At 42.0% G+C, this 15,374-nt stretch overlaps 1 protein-coding gene across 5 annotated transcripts in view; it reads right to left on the bottom strand.

Moving 5' to 3' along the window:
- Positions 1–681: 681 nt before the first annotated feature.
- ARHGAP23 (Rho GTPase activating protein 23) overlaps positions 682–15,374 on the bottom strand; it is a 285,796-nt gene continuing 271,103 nt past the window's right edge. For 3 of the 5 annotated variants that reach the window (XM_060780918.2, XM_060780917.2, XM_060780916.2), the window contains exons 23-24: positions 10,256–10,287; positions 682–7,260 (exon numbers count right to left, since the gene is read on the bottom strand). In XM_060780918.2, the coding sequence (XP_060636901.2) occupies positions 6,064–7,260; positions 10,256–10,287 (1,229 nt within the window). In that variant the 3' untranslated portion in view covers positions 682–6,063. The remainder of the gene's footprint in view (positions 7,261–10,255; positions 10,288–15,374) is intronic. The other 2 variants (XM_060780921.2, XM_060780919.2) reach the window with 2 other exon arrangements.

Below are 15,374 nucleotides of genomic sequence, written 5' to 3'. Positions count from 1 at the left end.
TCTGTATTCACCTGGGTCTGCCATGGCATTACAACATAGGACTGATGCAGTATGGAACACTTCTGATGCACATCTGGAACCAGCTTGGAAGTGCTGGAGCGCAACAAGAGTGCTCAGTGTCTGTTGGCAGTGTTCGATGTGAATACCTTCTGTCAAGCTTCCATTTATATAGAATTATAAGGAGCCAAGTGAACCGTTTGTACTAGCCTAGAAAGCAGTAGACCATCAAAACTATAGGCTAGAATTCAACTTGATAAACATGTTCTTTGTAAGTAAGCTTGCACATGTAGGAAACAGAGTTAAGTAGAACTGCAACATCTGTATTCATCTGGGGCTTCCATGGCGTTACAACATAGGACTGATGCAGCATGGAACATTTCTGATACACATCTGGAACTAGCCAGGAAGTGCTAGAGCGCAACAGGAGTGCTCAGTGTCCATTGACAGTATTCAATATGCTTCAGATGTTCTAGATGTGCATCAGATATGTCTGATGGTCATCAGAAGCTCATGATACACATTGGGACGCTTTTGCCTTTGATCAACTGACAAGGTTTGGATGTGTGTGTGTATTTCTGCAGCTTAGTAATGGATCTGCAAAGATGTAGACTGGGATGTAGAATCTTGGCTGCAATTATAATTAGTTCCCATTGGAAACAAACAAACAAACAAACAAACAAGTTCTCTGAATAAGCCAATTTATTTCCGATATATATATAACTGTAATTCTGAGGCTATTTTCAAAGCAGAGCTTGGGGTTCTTCAGTTGTTTTGTTGACCATATATGTATGTCTGACATTGTACAACACATGTAGGAAGAGGGACAAACCATGCATGCAGGCAAGGTTTCCTTTTTAAAAAAATCAACACTGCTGTGTCATTCCAGCTTTTAAAAGAAGCCAAACAAAAATGTCTGTTTTTTTTAAAAAAAGGATCTTATAAACTCTTTTTATCATATGTTACACATTTAAAAGCTATTTACAAAATAAAGTGAAAAATACACCTTTACAGCAAATAGTTGCATAAAAGGATAAGAACAATGCATAACAGTATAGCAAATAGTTTAGTCTTGTTCAGTCTTGAATTCACACCACCACACACCCCTTTCTCAAGGCCTCGGCAGAATGGCTGAAAGATGTTCACCAGAACATGGGAAGTGCGGACATTTCTTGCTCGTTTGAGTACAGAACAAACTATAGGCAATTTGGGATTTTTACATTTTTTGGAGTTCTGTGTTGAACGTTGTTTTGTATCCCTAAAAGGATGAACAAAATGAAACCCTACTCCTTTGTTGAAACCTTGGATATCTCAACAGTGGAGAATGGGCCAGTCCCTCCCTTATTTCTAATTGAAGGGAAGTTTCTACACCATTGGAGAAAACTCAGGACTATGTAAGTTTCCAAGTTGTGCAGAATTCTTCCCTCCACAGGAGGGATCATGAGGATTCCTGGTGTGTTTTTGATCTCTGAAAGCTTGTATGCACTTGTTACTTCCAATGGAAGTTATTGTTGGATACTATGCATTTATTAGCCTGGGAGGTTACAACTACAGACCAGGAGGAATCACAGAATCATAGAGTTGGAAGAGACTGCTTGGGCCATCCAGTCCAACCCCCTACCAAGAAGCAGGAAAATCGCATTCAGTTCTACGAAGAGATGGAAGAGATCTCCTTTCATAATAGAAGGGTGAGGATGACTGGCCAGTCCCAGCTAAAATAGACCCATCCAATCACTCGCTGAATGGTGAATCAACACATAGGTCAACCTGACTGATTCAACAGCGCTTCTGTATTCAGAACCAACAATAGGAATTAGGTCAATTCCTGAATTACAGTGAGATTCCAATTCCATATTCAAATCATATTCAAATCTTCCATATTCAAATTAATTCCATATTCAAATCTACTTCTCTTAGCATCACTTTGGTTGACAACCAAATTTAACCTAAAACGGACATTAGATATTACTTGGTGGCATCAATTTGCTGTTGAATCTACATGGCTTTTGTTAGATTGCAGCTCGTCAATCTTTTGTGCTATAATTATTTTAAACATTAGACAATCTGAAATGGCCTTGTGAATGTGTATAACTGTGACTAATTACAATGTAGTCTATACGGTTGGCCCTTTCATTACTGTTGTTCATGTGTGAATTGTCTAATGTTTAAAAGACTGCAGTTCTGGAAGAAATACAGAGGGTTCTTACTAGGATCTAATGGGCCAGATGTTAAGTCTGGCTCTCAAAACCTATGGAGGAATTTTGCCTGGCTTTGCTTCCCACTGATGCGCAGAAATAATTAAGTGATGATGAAGTCAGAGAATGATAATGTAAAGCACTCTAAAGACTCAATATAAATGCTGCATTTTTTAAAAAAGTTTATCAGTGCCTTGATTGCCAAGCCATCTGTGCCTTCATTCTCTCACCAAATGAGAAACGCACACACCCCCGAAGTTGTGTATTAATTCACACATTAGCAATCATGTCACTCACATATAGATTTTACACATCACTAGCCCTTAGAGGTCACGCTTGTCACAAATGTGCCCATCACTTGATTTCTCACTGGAGCAGATGATGACTCAGAGTTGTACCTTGAAAAACTCCCACCAAAACACTTTGGGCAGCCCATGTGCAGTATTTATAAGCATAGACAAATGAGCAAGCCTTTCGTTGAAAATGATCATCACGTGTGCAGTGCCTGCCATCACCATGATGTGAATAAAGTGTATGGAGACCAGAGTTCAAATCCTCATGCAATCAACACAACTTGCTGAAAATCAAAGGTATTCTTTGCCCTTTCTCTTGCATTTGCCTCATTCTCCTAGCTCTTAACTTGATGTTAAACTAGATTTCCCCATTTTGGACATAATTGGGAACTGAGGCTTTAACAGACGTCAGAAATAAAATACTAATGTATTTGATGGGTGGGAGGATTTTTTAAAAAAGGGAAGAATCTGTGTGTGTGGAGAGTGGGCAACTCTGAAATTCTGTCATAAACTATGATTTATTCAGTCTGGAAATGTGAGCCAAACAACCTCATCTCAACCGAGCAGGCTTCACAGGGCTGCAATGCAAAAGAAGAGCTGATCTGCTCAGAGGAACTGTGATACAAATATGTAATAATTTACACAGACCATTTAATGTAGTTCAAAACCAGCTTCAAATTGTAGCGGCCAGACAACAAACTTGTACGAAAGAAAGCCCTTAATGTGCACCAGTGCTCTGTGGTTTTTGGAATCACCATCCAGGCCTCTAACTGGTTCCAGTATTTCCTATGTAATCAAAACGACTTTCTTTAATTCTGGTTTGGAACTGCATTAAACAGTCAGTGCAGGTGGGACCATAAGGGACTTGAGGCCTTACTTTTCACATATAAAATCCACAATTACCATAAATAATCTGATACTGCAGTCATTTCTAAATGGTGGAATTCAGTATTTTCCATATTTTATTTACTACATTTGGATCCTGCTATTTTTTTCACTGAGTCCAGCCTCCAAATGGCCTTATGGCCGTGGCTCTCAACCTGTGGGTCCCCAGATGTTTTGGCCTTCAACTCCCAGAAATCCTAACAGCTGGTAAACTGACTGGGATTTCTGAGAGTTGTAGGCCAAAACACCCGGGGACTTACAGGTTGAGAACCACTGCCTTATGGAGATGGCAAAGCATCTTCTTACTTGCTCTGAACCACCCTTAGAAATTCATGAAAAGGACAAAGCCGTTTCTTCAAAAATGTATTTGACTCAAATGTCTAATTGTTGACCTGACTGGATGAGTTTGCCGCTAGAAGAAAGTTTATCTGCATAGAAACAAGAGAGGCTCATTTCATGGCGAGGCTTCCTATCCCCCAAGATGATTGTGTACTTACTCATGACATTTACAAAGTCCATACACTTCTTATAGTCTTCAAATGTTAAAGGGCACCTCCCATATTGACTCATCACACATCACCCTTTTTTGTCATGTGCCTAGATGAACACATGAGATTCTACAAAGAAAAAGTAGTGGGGAGGATTTATACCCAGAAGGTGGGGAAAAAAATTCTAAGAGGTCTTTCACTTCAAAACACCCACAAACATGAGAACTCTGCCTTGATGTGTGAGAATAAAAAGCAGGAGACCTTTGCCTGCTTCTGTCCATGAGAAGACCAAGTATGGAAGACGATCAAAAATAAGTTGAGCACCAACCAGTGTCATTGTGTTTTCTTTCTCAGTGAGTGACATTGGGTGAGCAACTGCATAACACAAATGGTAGGATTTGTCATTTTGAGTCATTGTTGGAAAAGACTAGAATGAGCTGTTACTTTGGGAGTCCTTCAAGCTAAGTTCTTTTTAGATCCTTTTAGACTCTGATATGGCATAGCTGTACAGAGGCACTGGAAAGAGAATCAGATGTGCTTGTCATCTACATCATGTTGTCCACACCCCACTCTACAAATCACACAGTCCCTATGCCTACCCCACACCCATCGCCTGACTTCCTGCACTGCAGTGGGTTGAGGGTGGGTGGAGTCTACACAGCAGTGGCGTGATGCTAGCATAAGATAGTTTACAGGGCAAGGAAAGGTGGTTTACCCCACATATCCTCTTTAGCACCAAAAGTAATAAAGAGTTGTCACAAGTATCAACATAGCCAGCTATTCTCATCTGCACAACAACCATCATTTCTACTCCAAATGCTGCATTCTTTTAAACTGTACACAGGGAACCTACTTCTTATGGTCTGTACAAAGTGTTGTGAGAAGAAATAAGTCAGGGAGCTTAGTCCAATGCCTAGAATTTTTTCCTTCAAGTTCTGAGCAGCTGAACAGGAATATTTTAAGGAGATTCGCAAATGCTCAAAGAGGCAGACAACATGCTCTTCTTGCCAAAGGGTTTTGCACACTTTTAACAGAGGCTACTAGTGTACATAGCACAGTCTTGACTGAGACTTCAGTCAACTTCAAATCATTAAGAAGGGCAAGGAAAACAGGGAAGGAGTGTAAATCCAGAAGTGCACATCTTTAGAGTGACACAAACTATTCAGAATCCTTGGAAGAATAAAGACTATTCTTGACTCTTTGGGGGTCATGATGTCTCTTTACTTTTGGTTTCTCCATCAGCAGGATGATCTCCATGGGCCTGGGGTATGCACCGGGACAGTTTCCCATCAGTTCAAGCTTTGCAAAAACTTGATGGGAAATTTGGGGATTGAGTGCTTTATTCATTAATCTTAGGAAAAGGCACAACATGGGCAGTGAGTGTTTACTGGGAGCCATTTAAAGTCCCAATATTGATAATAGTTGGTTACTATTTAAATATTAGTGAGAGGAGTGGGAAGAGGGAAGAAGAAGAGGATGAGTTCCTCACCATAAAAAGACAGACTCCAGAGGCAGAATGGCATAGGACAGCTTTGATTGGTAACATTTGGCAGTGGTCAAATAGAAACATGGGCTTGAATCCATGAACATCTCTGTTCTGGTTTCCCTATCTCAAAGTTTTACCTCACTTCAACATAGAAGAGGCAAACTAAACTGCTAGAAATGAGGAAGAGACTCTTGTTGAGTAACTCAGAGCAATTCTGAGTTCTGCTCTTCTACTTGCCTTCTCCTTCAAAAATATGTCCAGAAATTCACATGCAGAAGACCAGCACTTGGAAGCAAGAATGGTCCTGGTCATCCCATCATCTAGGTACCTTTCCAGCACCGAACTAAGATAAAACCCTCTTCTGGGCTGGGTAAACAGCCGTCTCCATATCCCACCTACTGTAACTTTTCTCCAACAACCACCCTGGGGGCATGAGGGGGGATGGGGAAATAAATAAAACCGCACGTCACAAATAATAGGGATGTTATTAAATTAATACCAGGGAGAAAGGATGAGAAAGTGAGGCCAGGGCAGGTTGGGGCTGGGCAGAGATTCTTTCTATGCTGAAGACTGAGGTATTGAAGAAAGCAAGGCAGGCCAGCAGTGAGCTCGTGAGGAGCTGTATCTATGGCTGCCCACTTCCATTCTCAGGTCAAGGCTACTGTTATGGCCAGAGCTTCATCTCAGCCATTCAAACAAGAGCTTCTATGGCAGGCTACCTAGAGACACTGGTGAAAGCGTAAGGAGGCAGTACGTCGGGGAGCTGAGCACCCCTCAGAAGCACCCTTATGATGTTGTGGCTGCTCACCACTCCCCTGGTGGTTAGGAGCTACCACACTACCAAGTGCGGTTGAAGAAGGCCGAGCTTTTGTTGACTCCAGGCTGCTAAGTCCAGAATCCTTGTTGTCCTTCAGGGCATCTCTGCTTGAGGAGTCTAGTGAGCAAGCAGCCTCAAGAGCCCCCAACACATGTTGCTCTTTCCATTCATTGTAGTTGAGGTCCTTCAGGCTTCCAGGCACCACTACAGTGTGGCGCCGCCAGCTGTTCTTCTTGCGTCGTGTCTCAGGTGAGTGTGGCTTGCGGAGGCGCACTGCCAACATGTCATCTGCTGAGCCACGGAAGCGAAGACGCAGCTGCTCTGTGAGAGAATGCCGGACGTGGGCTTCTGTGGCACCTGCAGGCTGCAGTGACTCCTGGCTGCCTGGCAAGCTTGAGCTGGAGGCTTCAGTGCTGCCCTTGGAAGAGGCCTCACTATTGCGCCGAGGCCGCGAGAGCTTGCGGCGTGCCAGGGTATCGCACTGCATAAGGTGATGGGAGCTGAAAGAGGCTCGGTTTTGGGATCCTTTGTCAGGCACAGTAGCTCCTCCCTTTCCTGCTGCCGCCATTCCAGCTCCGTCTGATAGCAACCCAGCCTGCCCAGGCACAAAACCATTCTCAGTATCCGTCTCTACATGGCTGAATTCACTCCGCTCATCATCTGCCTCCTCCCCACGACTCTCTGCTACTGACTGTACCTCAGAGCAGAGGCTGCGATCGATGGTGGACAGGGTGGAGTAACCCGACACAATGGAGCGGGCATCTGGTGCTGGTTCTAGAGTCACCTGAGGTGTGACCAGCTTCCTTTCTTCCAACTCTGTTTCTAGTTTTGCAGAGCACTCTGGAACACTTTGCCCATCAGGAACTGGACCTTTGCCCCTGCTGCTCCTCAGCCCTTGAGCCTCTTTTTCTTCCTCCTGGGCCACTGCCTCTTCTTCCCCATCTCTCCTGGCAGCCAACTCATGCTCAGAATCATCATCTGTGCTGCTCCCAAAACGCTTGGCCTCTCTCCGCTTCTTCCTCTTGCGATTGACAGCTGAGATGAAGGAGATGGCAAGCATCTCCTTGTGGTAGTGCTCCTTCCGTGAGCCCCAAGAAGCCTGTGAGCAGGGATAAAAAAAAGGGAAGATGTGTCCAAGAGAAGACATAACAGAAGCATTTGGTCCCACTAAACTTGGTTGTGTGAGGTGTTGACCCTAGGATAATAACACCTTAAATCACAAATATGTTCATATGCCCAAGTAACAGGCCTGTAGCCAGGATTTTGATTCGGGGGGTGAGTTTGATTTGGGGGGGGGGGGGGGCTGAGTTTGATACGGCGGGCTGAGTTTGATATCCCAATACCCCCATGCATATGGGATATAATGAGCATGGTGATCAGATCATGATATGAATAAACATAACAGTTTAAATTATGTACCAGTAAGGCCTTCTCGCGGACCACCCTGAGAATTGGGGGGGGGGGGGGGATGAAGCCCCTCAAGCCTCCCCTCCTGGCTACAGGCCTGCCAAGTGACAAAACAGAATGCATGATGCTTAGAAACCTAAATTCAGATTTTCTACCACTAGAAATGAGCTTTGTTTATGCTCAAAATGAGCCAAGAAGATAGCTTTCTCCAGAGGTTTAGCACAGCTGGTAAATCACCAGCAATTATAAGATCTATTAACCAAAAAGGTTGCAAGTTCGAAGCACTGGGTTGGCGTGAGCTGCCAACTGTCAGCCTAACTCATTGTTTACCTAAGCAATTCAAAAACAGTTTTAGCTGTGATTAGAGAAATTAGGTATCGCTAACAGCGGGGGAGGTGTTTTACGACGGCATAAAGAAAAAAGATCAGAAAATTCTGGGTGACCAAAATGAAGGAGGAAGTCCTGACAGCTCTTCGTCATAGAGGACAGAGCAACAGCACCCCCTGGACTCGAGCCCAACCTTCCATGGCACCAAAACAGTTGAAACAAACCACCTCCTTCTGTTCTGTGTATTGTCTATACAAAGCAGCATTGAATGTTTGCCATGTATATGTACTGTGATCCACCCTGAGTCCCCTTCGGAGTGAGAAAGGTGGAATATAAATAAAGTGTTGTTGTTGTTGTTATTATTATTATTATTATTATTATTATTATTATTATTATTATTTATTCTCCCCTTTTAGGAAATATATTTACAATCAGAATGGTGGCTCTATCCCACCAGGTAATGTGACCACAGAACACAAGGTAGCAGCTACATAGGGTGCAAAGGTGCTATACCTGTACCATTAGTAGCAGAAGTGAATTTGAAATTGGAGGGAATAATATTACATCTCTCCTCTATCACACATAGATAAAATAACATGTAGATTAGGATGTGGAGAAAGAGTAATTGCTGCAGCACACGTAGTCTTGCAAATCCTTTGTGGCCCCTGCACCCGTCAAATCCCTATGAATTTCCCAATTTTTAAGAGATGCAATGGAGGGGGCAATCCATGCAAACATACAAACATCCCCTCCCTCCCCCTCCTAATCTTTTTCATGCACTTTTCCTTCCATTTACTTTCCCTTTAAAATGGCATTGGGATATTGTACAGGGCAATGGAAAGAAAAGACTATATTTTGGAACACTTGGGATTTGAGGGAGTAGAAATTTGGCCCCATCCCAGTTGTGTGCCCTTTTTGTGTGTGTATATATATATAACAGTTAATAATTCCAATGTTTACATTGCAAACATTGGGATTATTAAATCTTGTACATAAAAGTATATTGCTGGGGGGGGGGGGGGGGGACTTGGCCTTCCTTGCCCTTGTGGACAGAAGATGGATTTCTACTAAAAATCCTGTATCAACAACATCCAGCGCCAACCACCTGGTAATTGCTTTTTTTACAAACTGAAGCACTGGGATGCAAAAATTAATAGAGATATTTGGTGGCTAAAATAACAATCTTTGCAAATTTACTAAATTCCATTTTTGTGTAATTTCCTCTTCGTGTCTCCTCCATTTTACTTAACCTACCTTATTTTTGCTATCCAAGGAAGGGGCAAGGACAATGAAGCCTTGTCTCCATCACTAAAAATGTTATTAACCACCGCTCAACTTCTGGGACTTAGCAGCTGTCACTCATATGCAGAACCAGGAATCATTATTTTCTGCATCTACAACTCTCTTGTATATTAATTTTGGGATTCTGGGAGTTAAGATTCCCAAAGATTATGGCCTCTATTTTATATCAGCTGTTTAGCTAAACTAGTTAACTAATTTAGTTAAATTAGTTAACCTAGTTGCATTAATAAGTAGCTAAGTAAAGAGTGGTCATGAATACAGAACAGTTAAAGGCAAAGTAAAGGTTTCCCCTTCACATTGAGTCTAGTCATGTCTCACTCTGAGGGATGGTGCTCATCTCCATTGCTAAGCCAAAGAGCTGGCGTTGCTTATAGACACCTCCAAGGTCATGTGGCCAGCACCATTACCTTCCCACCGAAGTGGTACCTATTCATCTACTCACTGCATGTTTTCGAACTGCTAGGTTGGAAGAAGCTGGGGCTAACAGCAGGAGCTCACGCCACTCTCCAGATTCGAACCGCCAATCTTCAGCTGCTCAACAGTTTAAGAGAACAGTTAGCTATAGTTATTTATCTGTAACTGTTCCATATTCATGGTGCCTGCTATTGTCATGTTTGTAATTGTTATGTCACTTCATCACGCAACAACTCCAAGATGAGAAGGAGACACATTCTGTTGATGCTCAAAACATGAGTGAATAATGTTTCCATCATCTTTCAAGCTCTTTACCCATGTTTGTAAGCATAACCTGTTGTTATAGTTGAGTTCCACAGCCTATATAAGCCGCTCCGAGTCCCCATTGGGGAGATGGTGGTGGGGTATAAATGAAGTTGATTATTATTACTATTATTATTATTATTATTATTATTATGTTGACTTTCACTGGATGTACAAATGGTGTGTACTAAAAAAGGTTTTTACATCTGGATGAAGAAGTGCAAGTATGGAAACAACATCAACTGCAAACAGGTGGAATTGAGGGCAAATCTGGAAACTCCTGTGCACTGTCCCCCATTCTAAACGTTTACCCAAATGTGGTGGCACAGAGATGCTCTTACCTTTGACTTAGCTGAGCCACTGTTTGTTGAATCTACAAGGATTAACAAGGAAACAAAAAAAGATAAGGGCATCTGTTAGTAGTGGGACAGCACTGAGGACGTAGGTGGGGTGGGGGAGTGGAGATGGACAGCTGCCAGAGCAGATGAATACTTGGTCCAGTGACTTCCCATCAAGTTTTGTGCACTATTTTAAAAACGTCACACTCCTGAGTTAACAGAGCAGAGCAAAGCTGCAAAGAGATGCCCACAAAAGAAAGGGTCATTCAAGAGATTCCTGGCATAAGTGGGGGCAATACTGGTCATCCCCCCAAATCTGGGTTATGGTATCATATAATGACTGGTTATGAGAAACCTTAACAGAAACCAAATATTTTGTTTCTCCCTATCAATCTAAATCAGGGTGGGCAAAATGTGGCCTTCCAGATTAGTAAAGGTAAAGATTTTCCCCTGACATAAAGTCCAGTCATGTCCGACTTTGGGGGTTGGTGCTCATCTCCATTTTTAAGCTGAAGAGCCGACGTTGTCCACAGACATCTCCAAGGTCATGTGGCTGGCATGACTGCATGGAGGGTCGTTATCTTCTCGCCAGAGTGGTACTTATTGATCTACTTTCTAGACCACCTGACCACTGACTCCATCATCGTATTGTCGAAGGCTTTCATGGCCAGAATCAATGAGTTGTAGGTTTTTCGGGCTATATGGCCATGTTCTAGAGCAGGGGTCCTCAAACTAAGGCCCGGGGGGGGGGGATGCGGCCCTCCGAGGTCATTTATCCGGCCCTCGCTCAGGGTCAACCTAAGTATGAAACTACTTGAAAGCACACAATAACAACAACAATCCTATCTCATCAGCCAAAAGCAGGCCCACACTTTCAATTGAAATACTAATAAGTTTATATTTGTTAAAATTGTTCTTAATTTTAATTATTGTATTGTTTTTAAATGTTTTTGCACTATAAATAAGATAGGTGCAGTGTGCATAGGAATTCACTCATTTTTTTCGAATTATAATCTGGCCCGCCAGCAGTTTGAGGGACTATGACCTGGCCCTCTGTTTAAAAAGTTTGTGGAGCCCTGTTCTAGAGGCATTCTCTCCTGACGTTTCATCTGCATCTATGGCTAGCATCCTCAGAGGTAGTGAGGTCAGACCTCACTACCCCTGAGGATGCTTTCCATAGATGCAGGCGAAACATCAGGAGAGAATGCCTCTAAAACATGGCCATATAGCCCGAAAAAACCTACAACAATCCAGACTCCATCATCCTTCACCACTGGCAATTGTAACTTGGGCTGTCCTACAACATTCAAACACCCTGGACTCAAAAGAATACACCCAAGTCCATTCGTGTCTGACTCTGTGGGGTGGTGCTCACCTCCATTTCTAAGATGAAGAGCCAGTGCTGTTATAGACATCTCCAAGATCACGTGGCCAGCATGATTTCATGGAGCGCCGTTACCTTCCTGCCGAAGTGGTACCTATTGACCTATTCACATTTACATGTTTTTGAACTGCTAGGTTGGCAGAATGTGGGCACATACACTTGCGATATTTCTTCTTCATTCAGGCAGAGATTAGTCAGGGACGCATAGCCCCCAACTCATAATTCAAACTCCTACTGTTATAACAATGTGGCTAGCACACCCTGGAGCTGGCATATAGAAATGCACCTCCAATTTGAGAGTTGAAAGAGAGATATCTTTAATTCAAGGGAGGTCTTGGAATCTCTAGGGCTATCTGATCCAACCCATTTGGGAGACATTTAAATACAAGTATTCTTTTTTCCTTCAGTTGATTAATGTTGAGATGTCATTTGGGGAAAAAGGTCTTTCAACATTGAAAAATCTGGATTACGAAAGTACACCTCTGAGCAAAATGGAAAATATGTTGGGCCTTTACTATAACAAAGGCATGAACAAAAGTGTTTTCACGCACTTTTTGGGTTTTGTATTTTTGTTGAATAGTTCAAGGGAAGGAAGTTCTCTCCAAGTGTCCATAAACCTGCTCCCAGGACCACATAGATGAACTTGAAACAAACAGATGGAGAGACAAACACATAGACAGATAGGTAGATACGCTGCTTTGCATTGTTTTGCTGTGATTTTTTAAAAATATAAATCAATATACAAGTTGATAGCCAAACAAGGGAAATTAAAAAGAGAGAACACATCAAGTGCTCTGAAAACTGAGAATACCTTGAATGAATAACAAGACAGGGAGCTCTGCCATGGTGGTGACCACTTCTTACACCCCCACCACCCGCTCCACCACCACCAGCCCCACCACCACCAACCACCACCAGCCTCACCACCACCACCACCACCACCACCGTTTCCAGGTGCATTGACTCATGTGACAGCAATTTTGTCAAGTAGGTTAGTGGAACAAAGCCAGTCGTATTTAGTGAAGGACTAGTGGATAGGGAAGCCAAGCAAAAGAGGAGATGCCAAGGTGGATCCACTAGAACACATCTTCAACAACTGGTGAACCCTACCATAATAATGCAGGCCACCTAAATCTTTCAAAATGGCCCACAAAACTGCAGTTCCTACAACATGCCACTCAGTGTACTGAATGAGCCAGAAAGCAATGTTTTAATCTAGCTTTTCCAAATTTGACACTCTTAAACTATGTTCTACTGGATGAGAATGAAGACAAATTATTTACATACTACACTACAGCGGCAAGGATTGTTTTTGCCAAATATTGGAAGAATGACCAAATACCGACCATTGAAGAATGGTTGGAGAAAGTTAAAGAAACAAGAGACATGGATGAACTAACTTTTTTGATGAGAAGAAATACTGGAAAATTGCTAAAGAGAACAGACTGGACCTTTTTCTATGACTACGAAAAGAAACTTAAAGATAAAAGTTTTAGAGGACAAGAATAGATAAGTAAGTTGGAGAAGTAGAGTGAGAAGATCCTGAGGTTGGAGTGGAGATCATTTTAGATTAGTTTAGGTGTTTTTTGTTGTTGTGTTTTTGTGCTACCCTTCCTTCTTTTCTATCCTCTTGTTATTGTTCCCCCTCTTTCCCTGTGTTGATTTATAAAATGTTTAATAAAAATTATTTGGAAAAAAAAACTATGTTCTACCACATTTTCCACCATGCTCAGTGGACTACATTTCCCATGATGCCCAGTGTCCCAACATAAATTAAATATTAACTGCAGGAGACAGTCTCAGAGGCTTGCCTAGAGGAACAAACCAAATCTATAGATAGATAGGCCCACTTCTTATGCTTAAAAATGTTTATTTATTGTGTTAAAGAATGCAAGGGTGCCTTGTGACCTACCTGAGAGGTTGTACGGGGTAGCACCTAGAAGCACCTCTTATTCAACTCGAAAACTTGGGACAGATGGGACGGACATTACCCTCCCAGCTGTGACCTTAATTTAATTTGAAGCGAATCCTGGAACTTTTTCTTGGCTCTATCTAGGAACGATTGCACATTCCCTGATCCCTCCCCACTCAGTACTTAATCTTTCAGCCATGACACTGTTTTTAAAATGTGTACTGTGATTGTGATGTTTTTCTGATGTTTGTTGTCTATTTTAGTTTTTTAAAATTGTGTTTTAATTTGTATTTTTGGTCTTGTCCCTTGTAAGCTGCCCCGAGTCCCTTTGGGGAGATGGTGGAGGGGTATAAAAATAAAGTTGTTTTTGTAGTTATTATTATTTTACTGACATAAAAACACTATGACACAGCAAACGAGAGATATATGCTGGATTTCATATCACAAAATTACAAGCGTTTAGGACTGTGATATTTATTATTATTATTATTAATTATTATTATTATTATTATTATTATTATTTGAAACACAACAAGATGAGTCCACAGCAAACAAGATCACTCTGCTGGCTGTTGTATTGGATCACACGTCGGACACTTCCCAAGTGTCTAGGACTGTGTGATGTATCGGCGAATAATGAGTGCAGATCCCAGAAGGGTGGCCTTTTGCAGATGACAGATTGTAATCTTGTCAGCGCTTATTGTGTTTAAGTGCAGGTCAAGGTCTGTAGGCATTGCACCCAGTGTGCTGAAAACCACTGGGACCACCTTGACTGGCTTGTGCCAGAGTCTTTGTTGTTGTTTTGTTGTTAAAACAATTTCCTGAAGTGCTGACTATAAAAACAGTTTAGAGAACCACATGCTGTCCCAAGACTACACTTTGCCCATTCTGTTCTAAGGCCATCATTCCAGCAATCGAGCCAGAGATGGGTAGGACTTTTCCTCCTTTCAGGAATCGTGCTTGAACTTCGTCTGAAATACAGTCCATAGCACCTGATATTTTTTGGTAGTCTCCTATTCAAGTACGAATCAGAGCTGATCCTGCTTAGCTTCCAAGATCAGATAGTATCTGGTGCCTTTACCAAAGGGTTAATATCTTTAAACCACCTTGTGGTCACGATCCCAGCTGTCTAATGCAGCCTTTGCCCTAGTAATCTTATAAATCAGACTTGCAGCTAGACTCCCTGTTAGAATTCAATTCCTCCTGTCTTCTTCCTTAGTCCTGAGAATTTGCTTTGCCACAACCTCAACTACTTCCCAGAACTATAAACTCACTGTAACCTTGCATTCATGGCCTTGTTTTGAAAGTGTGACAGCCTCTCCCTTCTGCCATGAATACGTTCTTTCAGTCCATTTCCTCAACGTCAGCAAAGCCTGATTCATAGAACTGCATTTTATTCACCCTGTTATATATTTTATTTGTTCAATATACAGTATATGTGTTTGTCATTTATGAGCTACTTGACTCTTTACAATAATATTTGCTGATCACCAGTATAATTGCTCTGCATATTTTGATTATGTGTTAAATAAATTCCAAATATATAAATATAGTTTGTGAAGTAGCTCACTGTGAGTGCCTAGAACCAACCTGTCAAGACTTGCTCCATTCAAGGGTCTCGTAGAGCGGTGTATTCTCAGAATATGTATGAGTTTATACCTGTCTTAAGCACATCTGGTAACAGAGTGGTTACTGGGGAAAGAGCTGTCACCACCCCAAATAATAGGGGGATGCTCACCCCAAAGAGGTCAGTTTGGGACCCATTAGCACACATGAAGCTATTTGTTTTCCTAAGACTCCAAAAATTAAATATTAAAACATTCAAT

This window comes from Anolis sagrei, chromosome 6, assembly GCF_037176765.1.
Source record: "Anolis sagrei isolate rAnoSag1 chromosome 6, rAnoSag1.mat, whole genome shotgun sequence".
In the NCBI taxonomy this organism is placed as follows: Eukaryota; Metazoa; Chordata; class Lepidosauria; order Squamata; family Dactyloidae; genus Anolis; species Anolis sagrei.
Note: the sequence above shows the minus strand (reverse complement) of the source record. Positions and strands in the feature narration are given on the sequence as shown.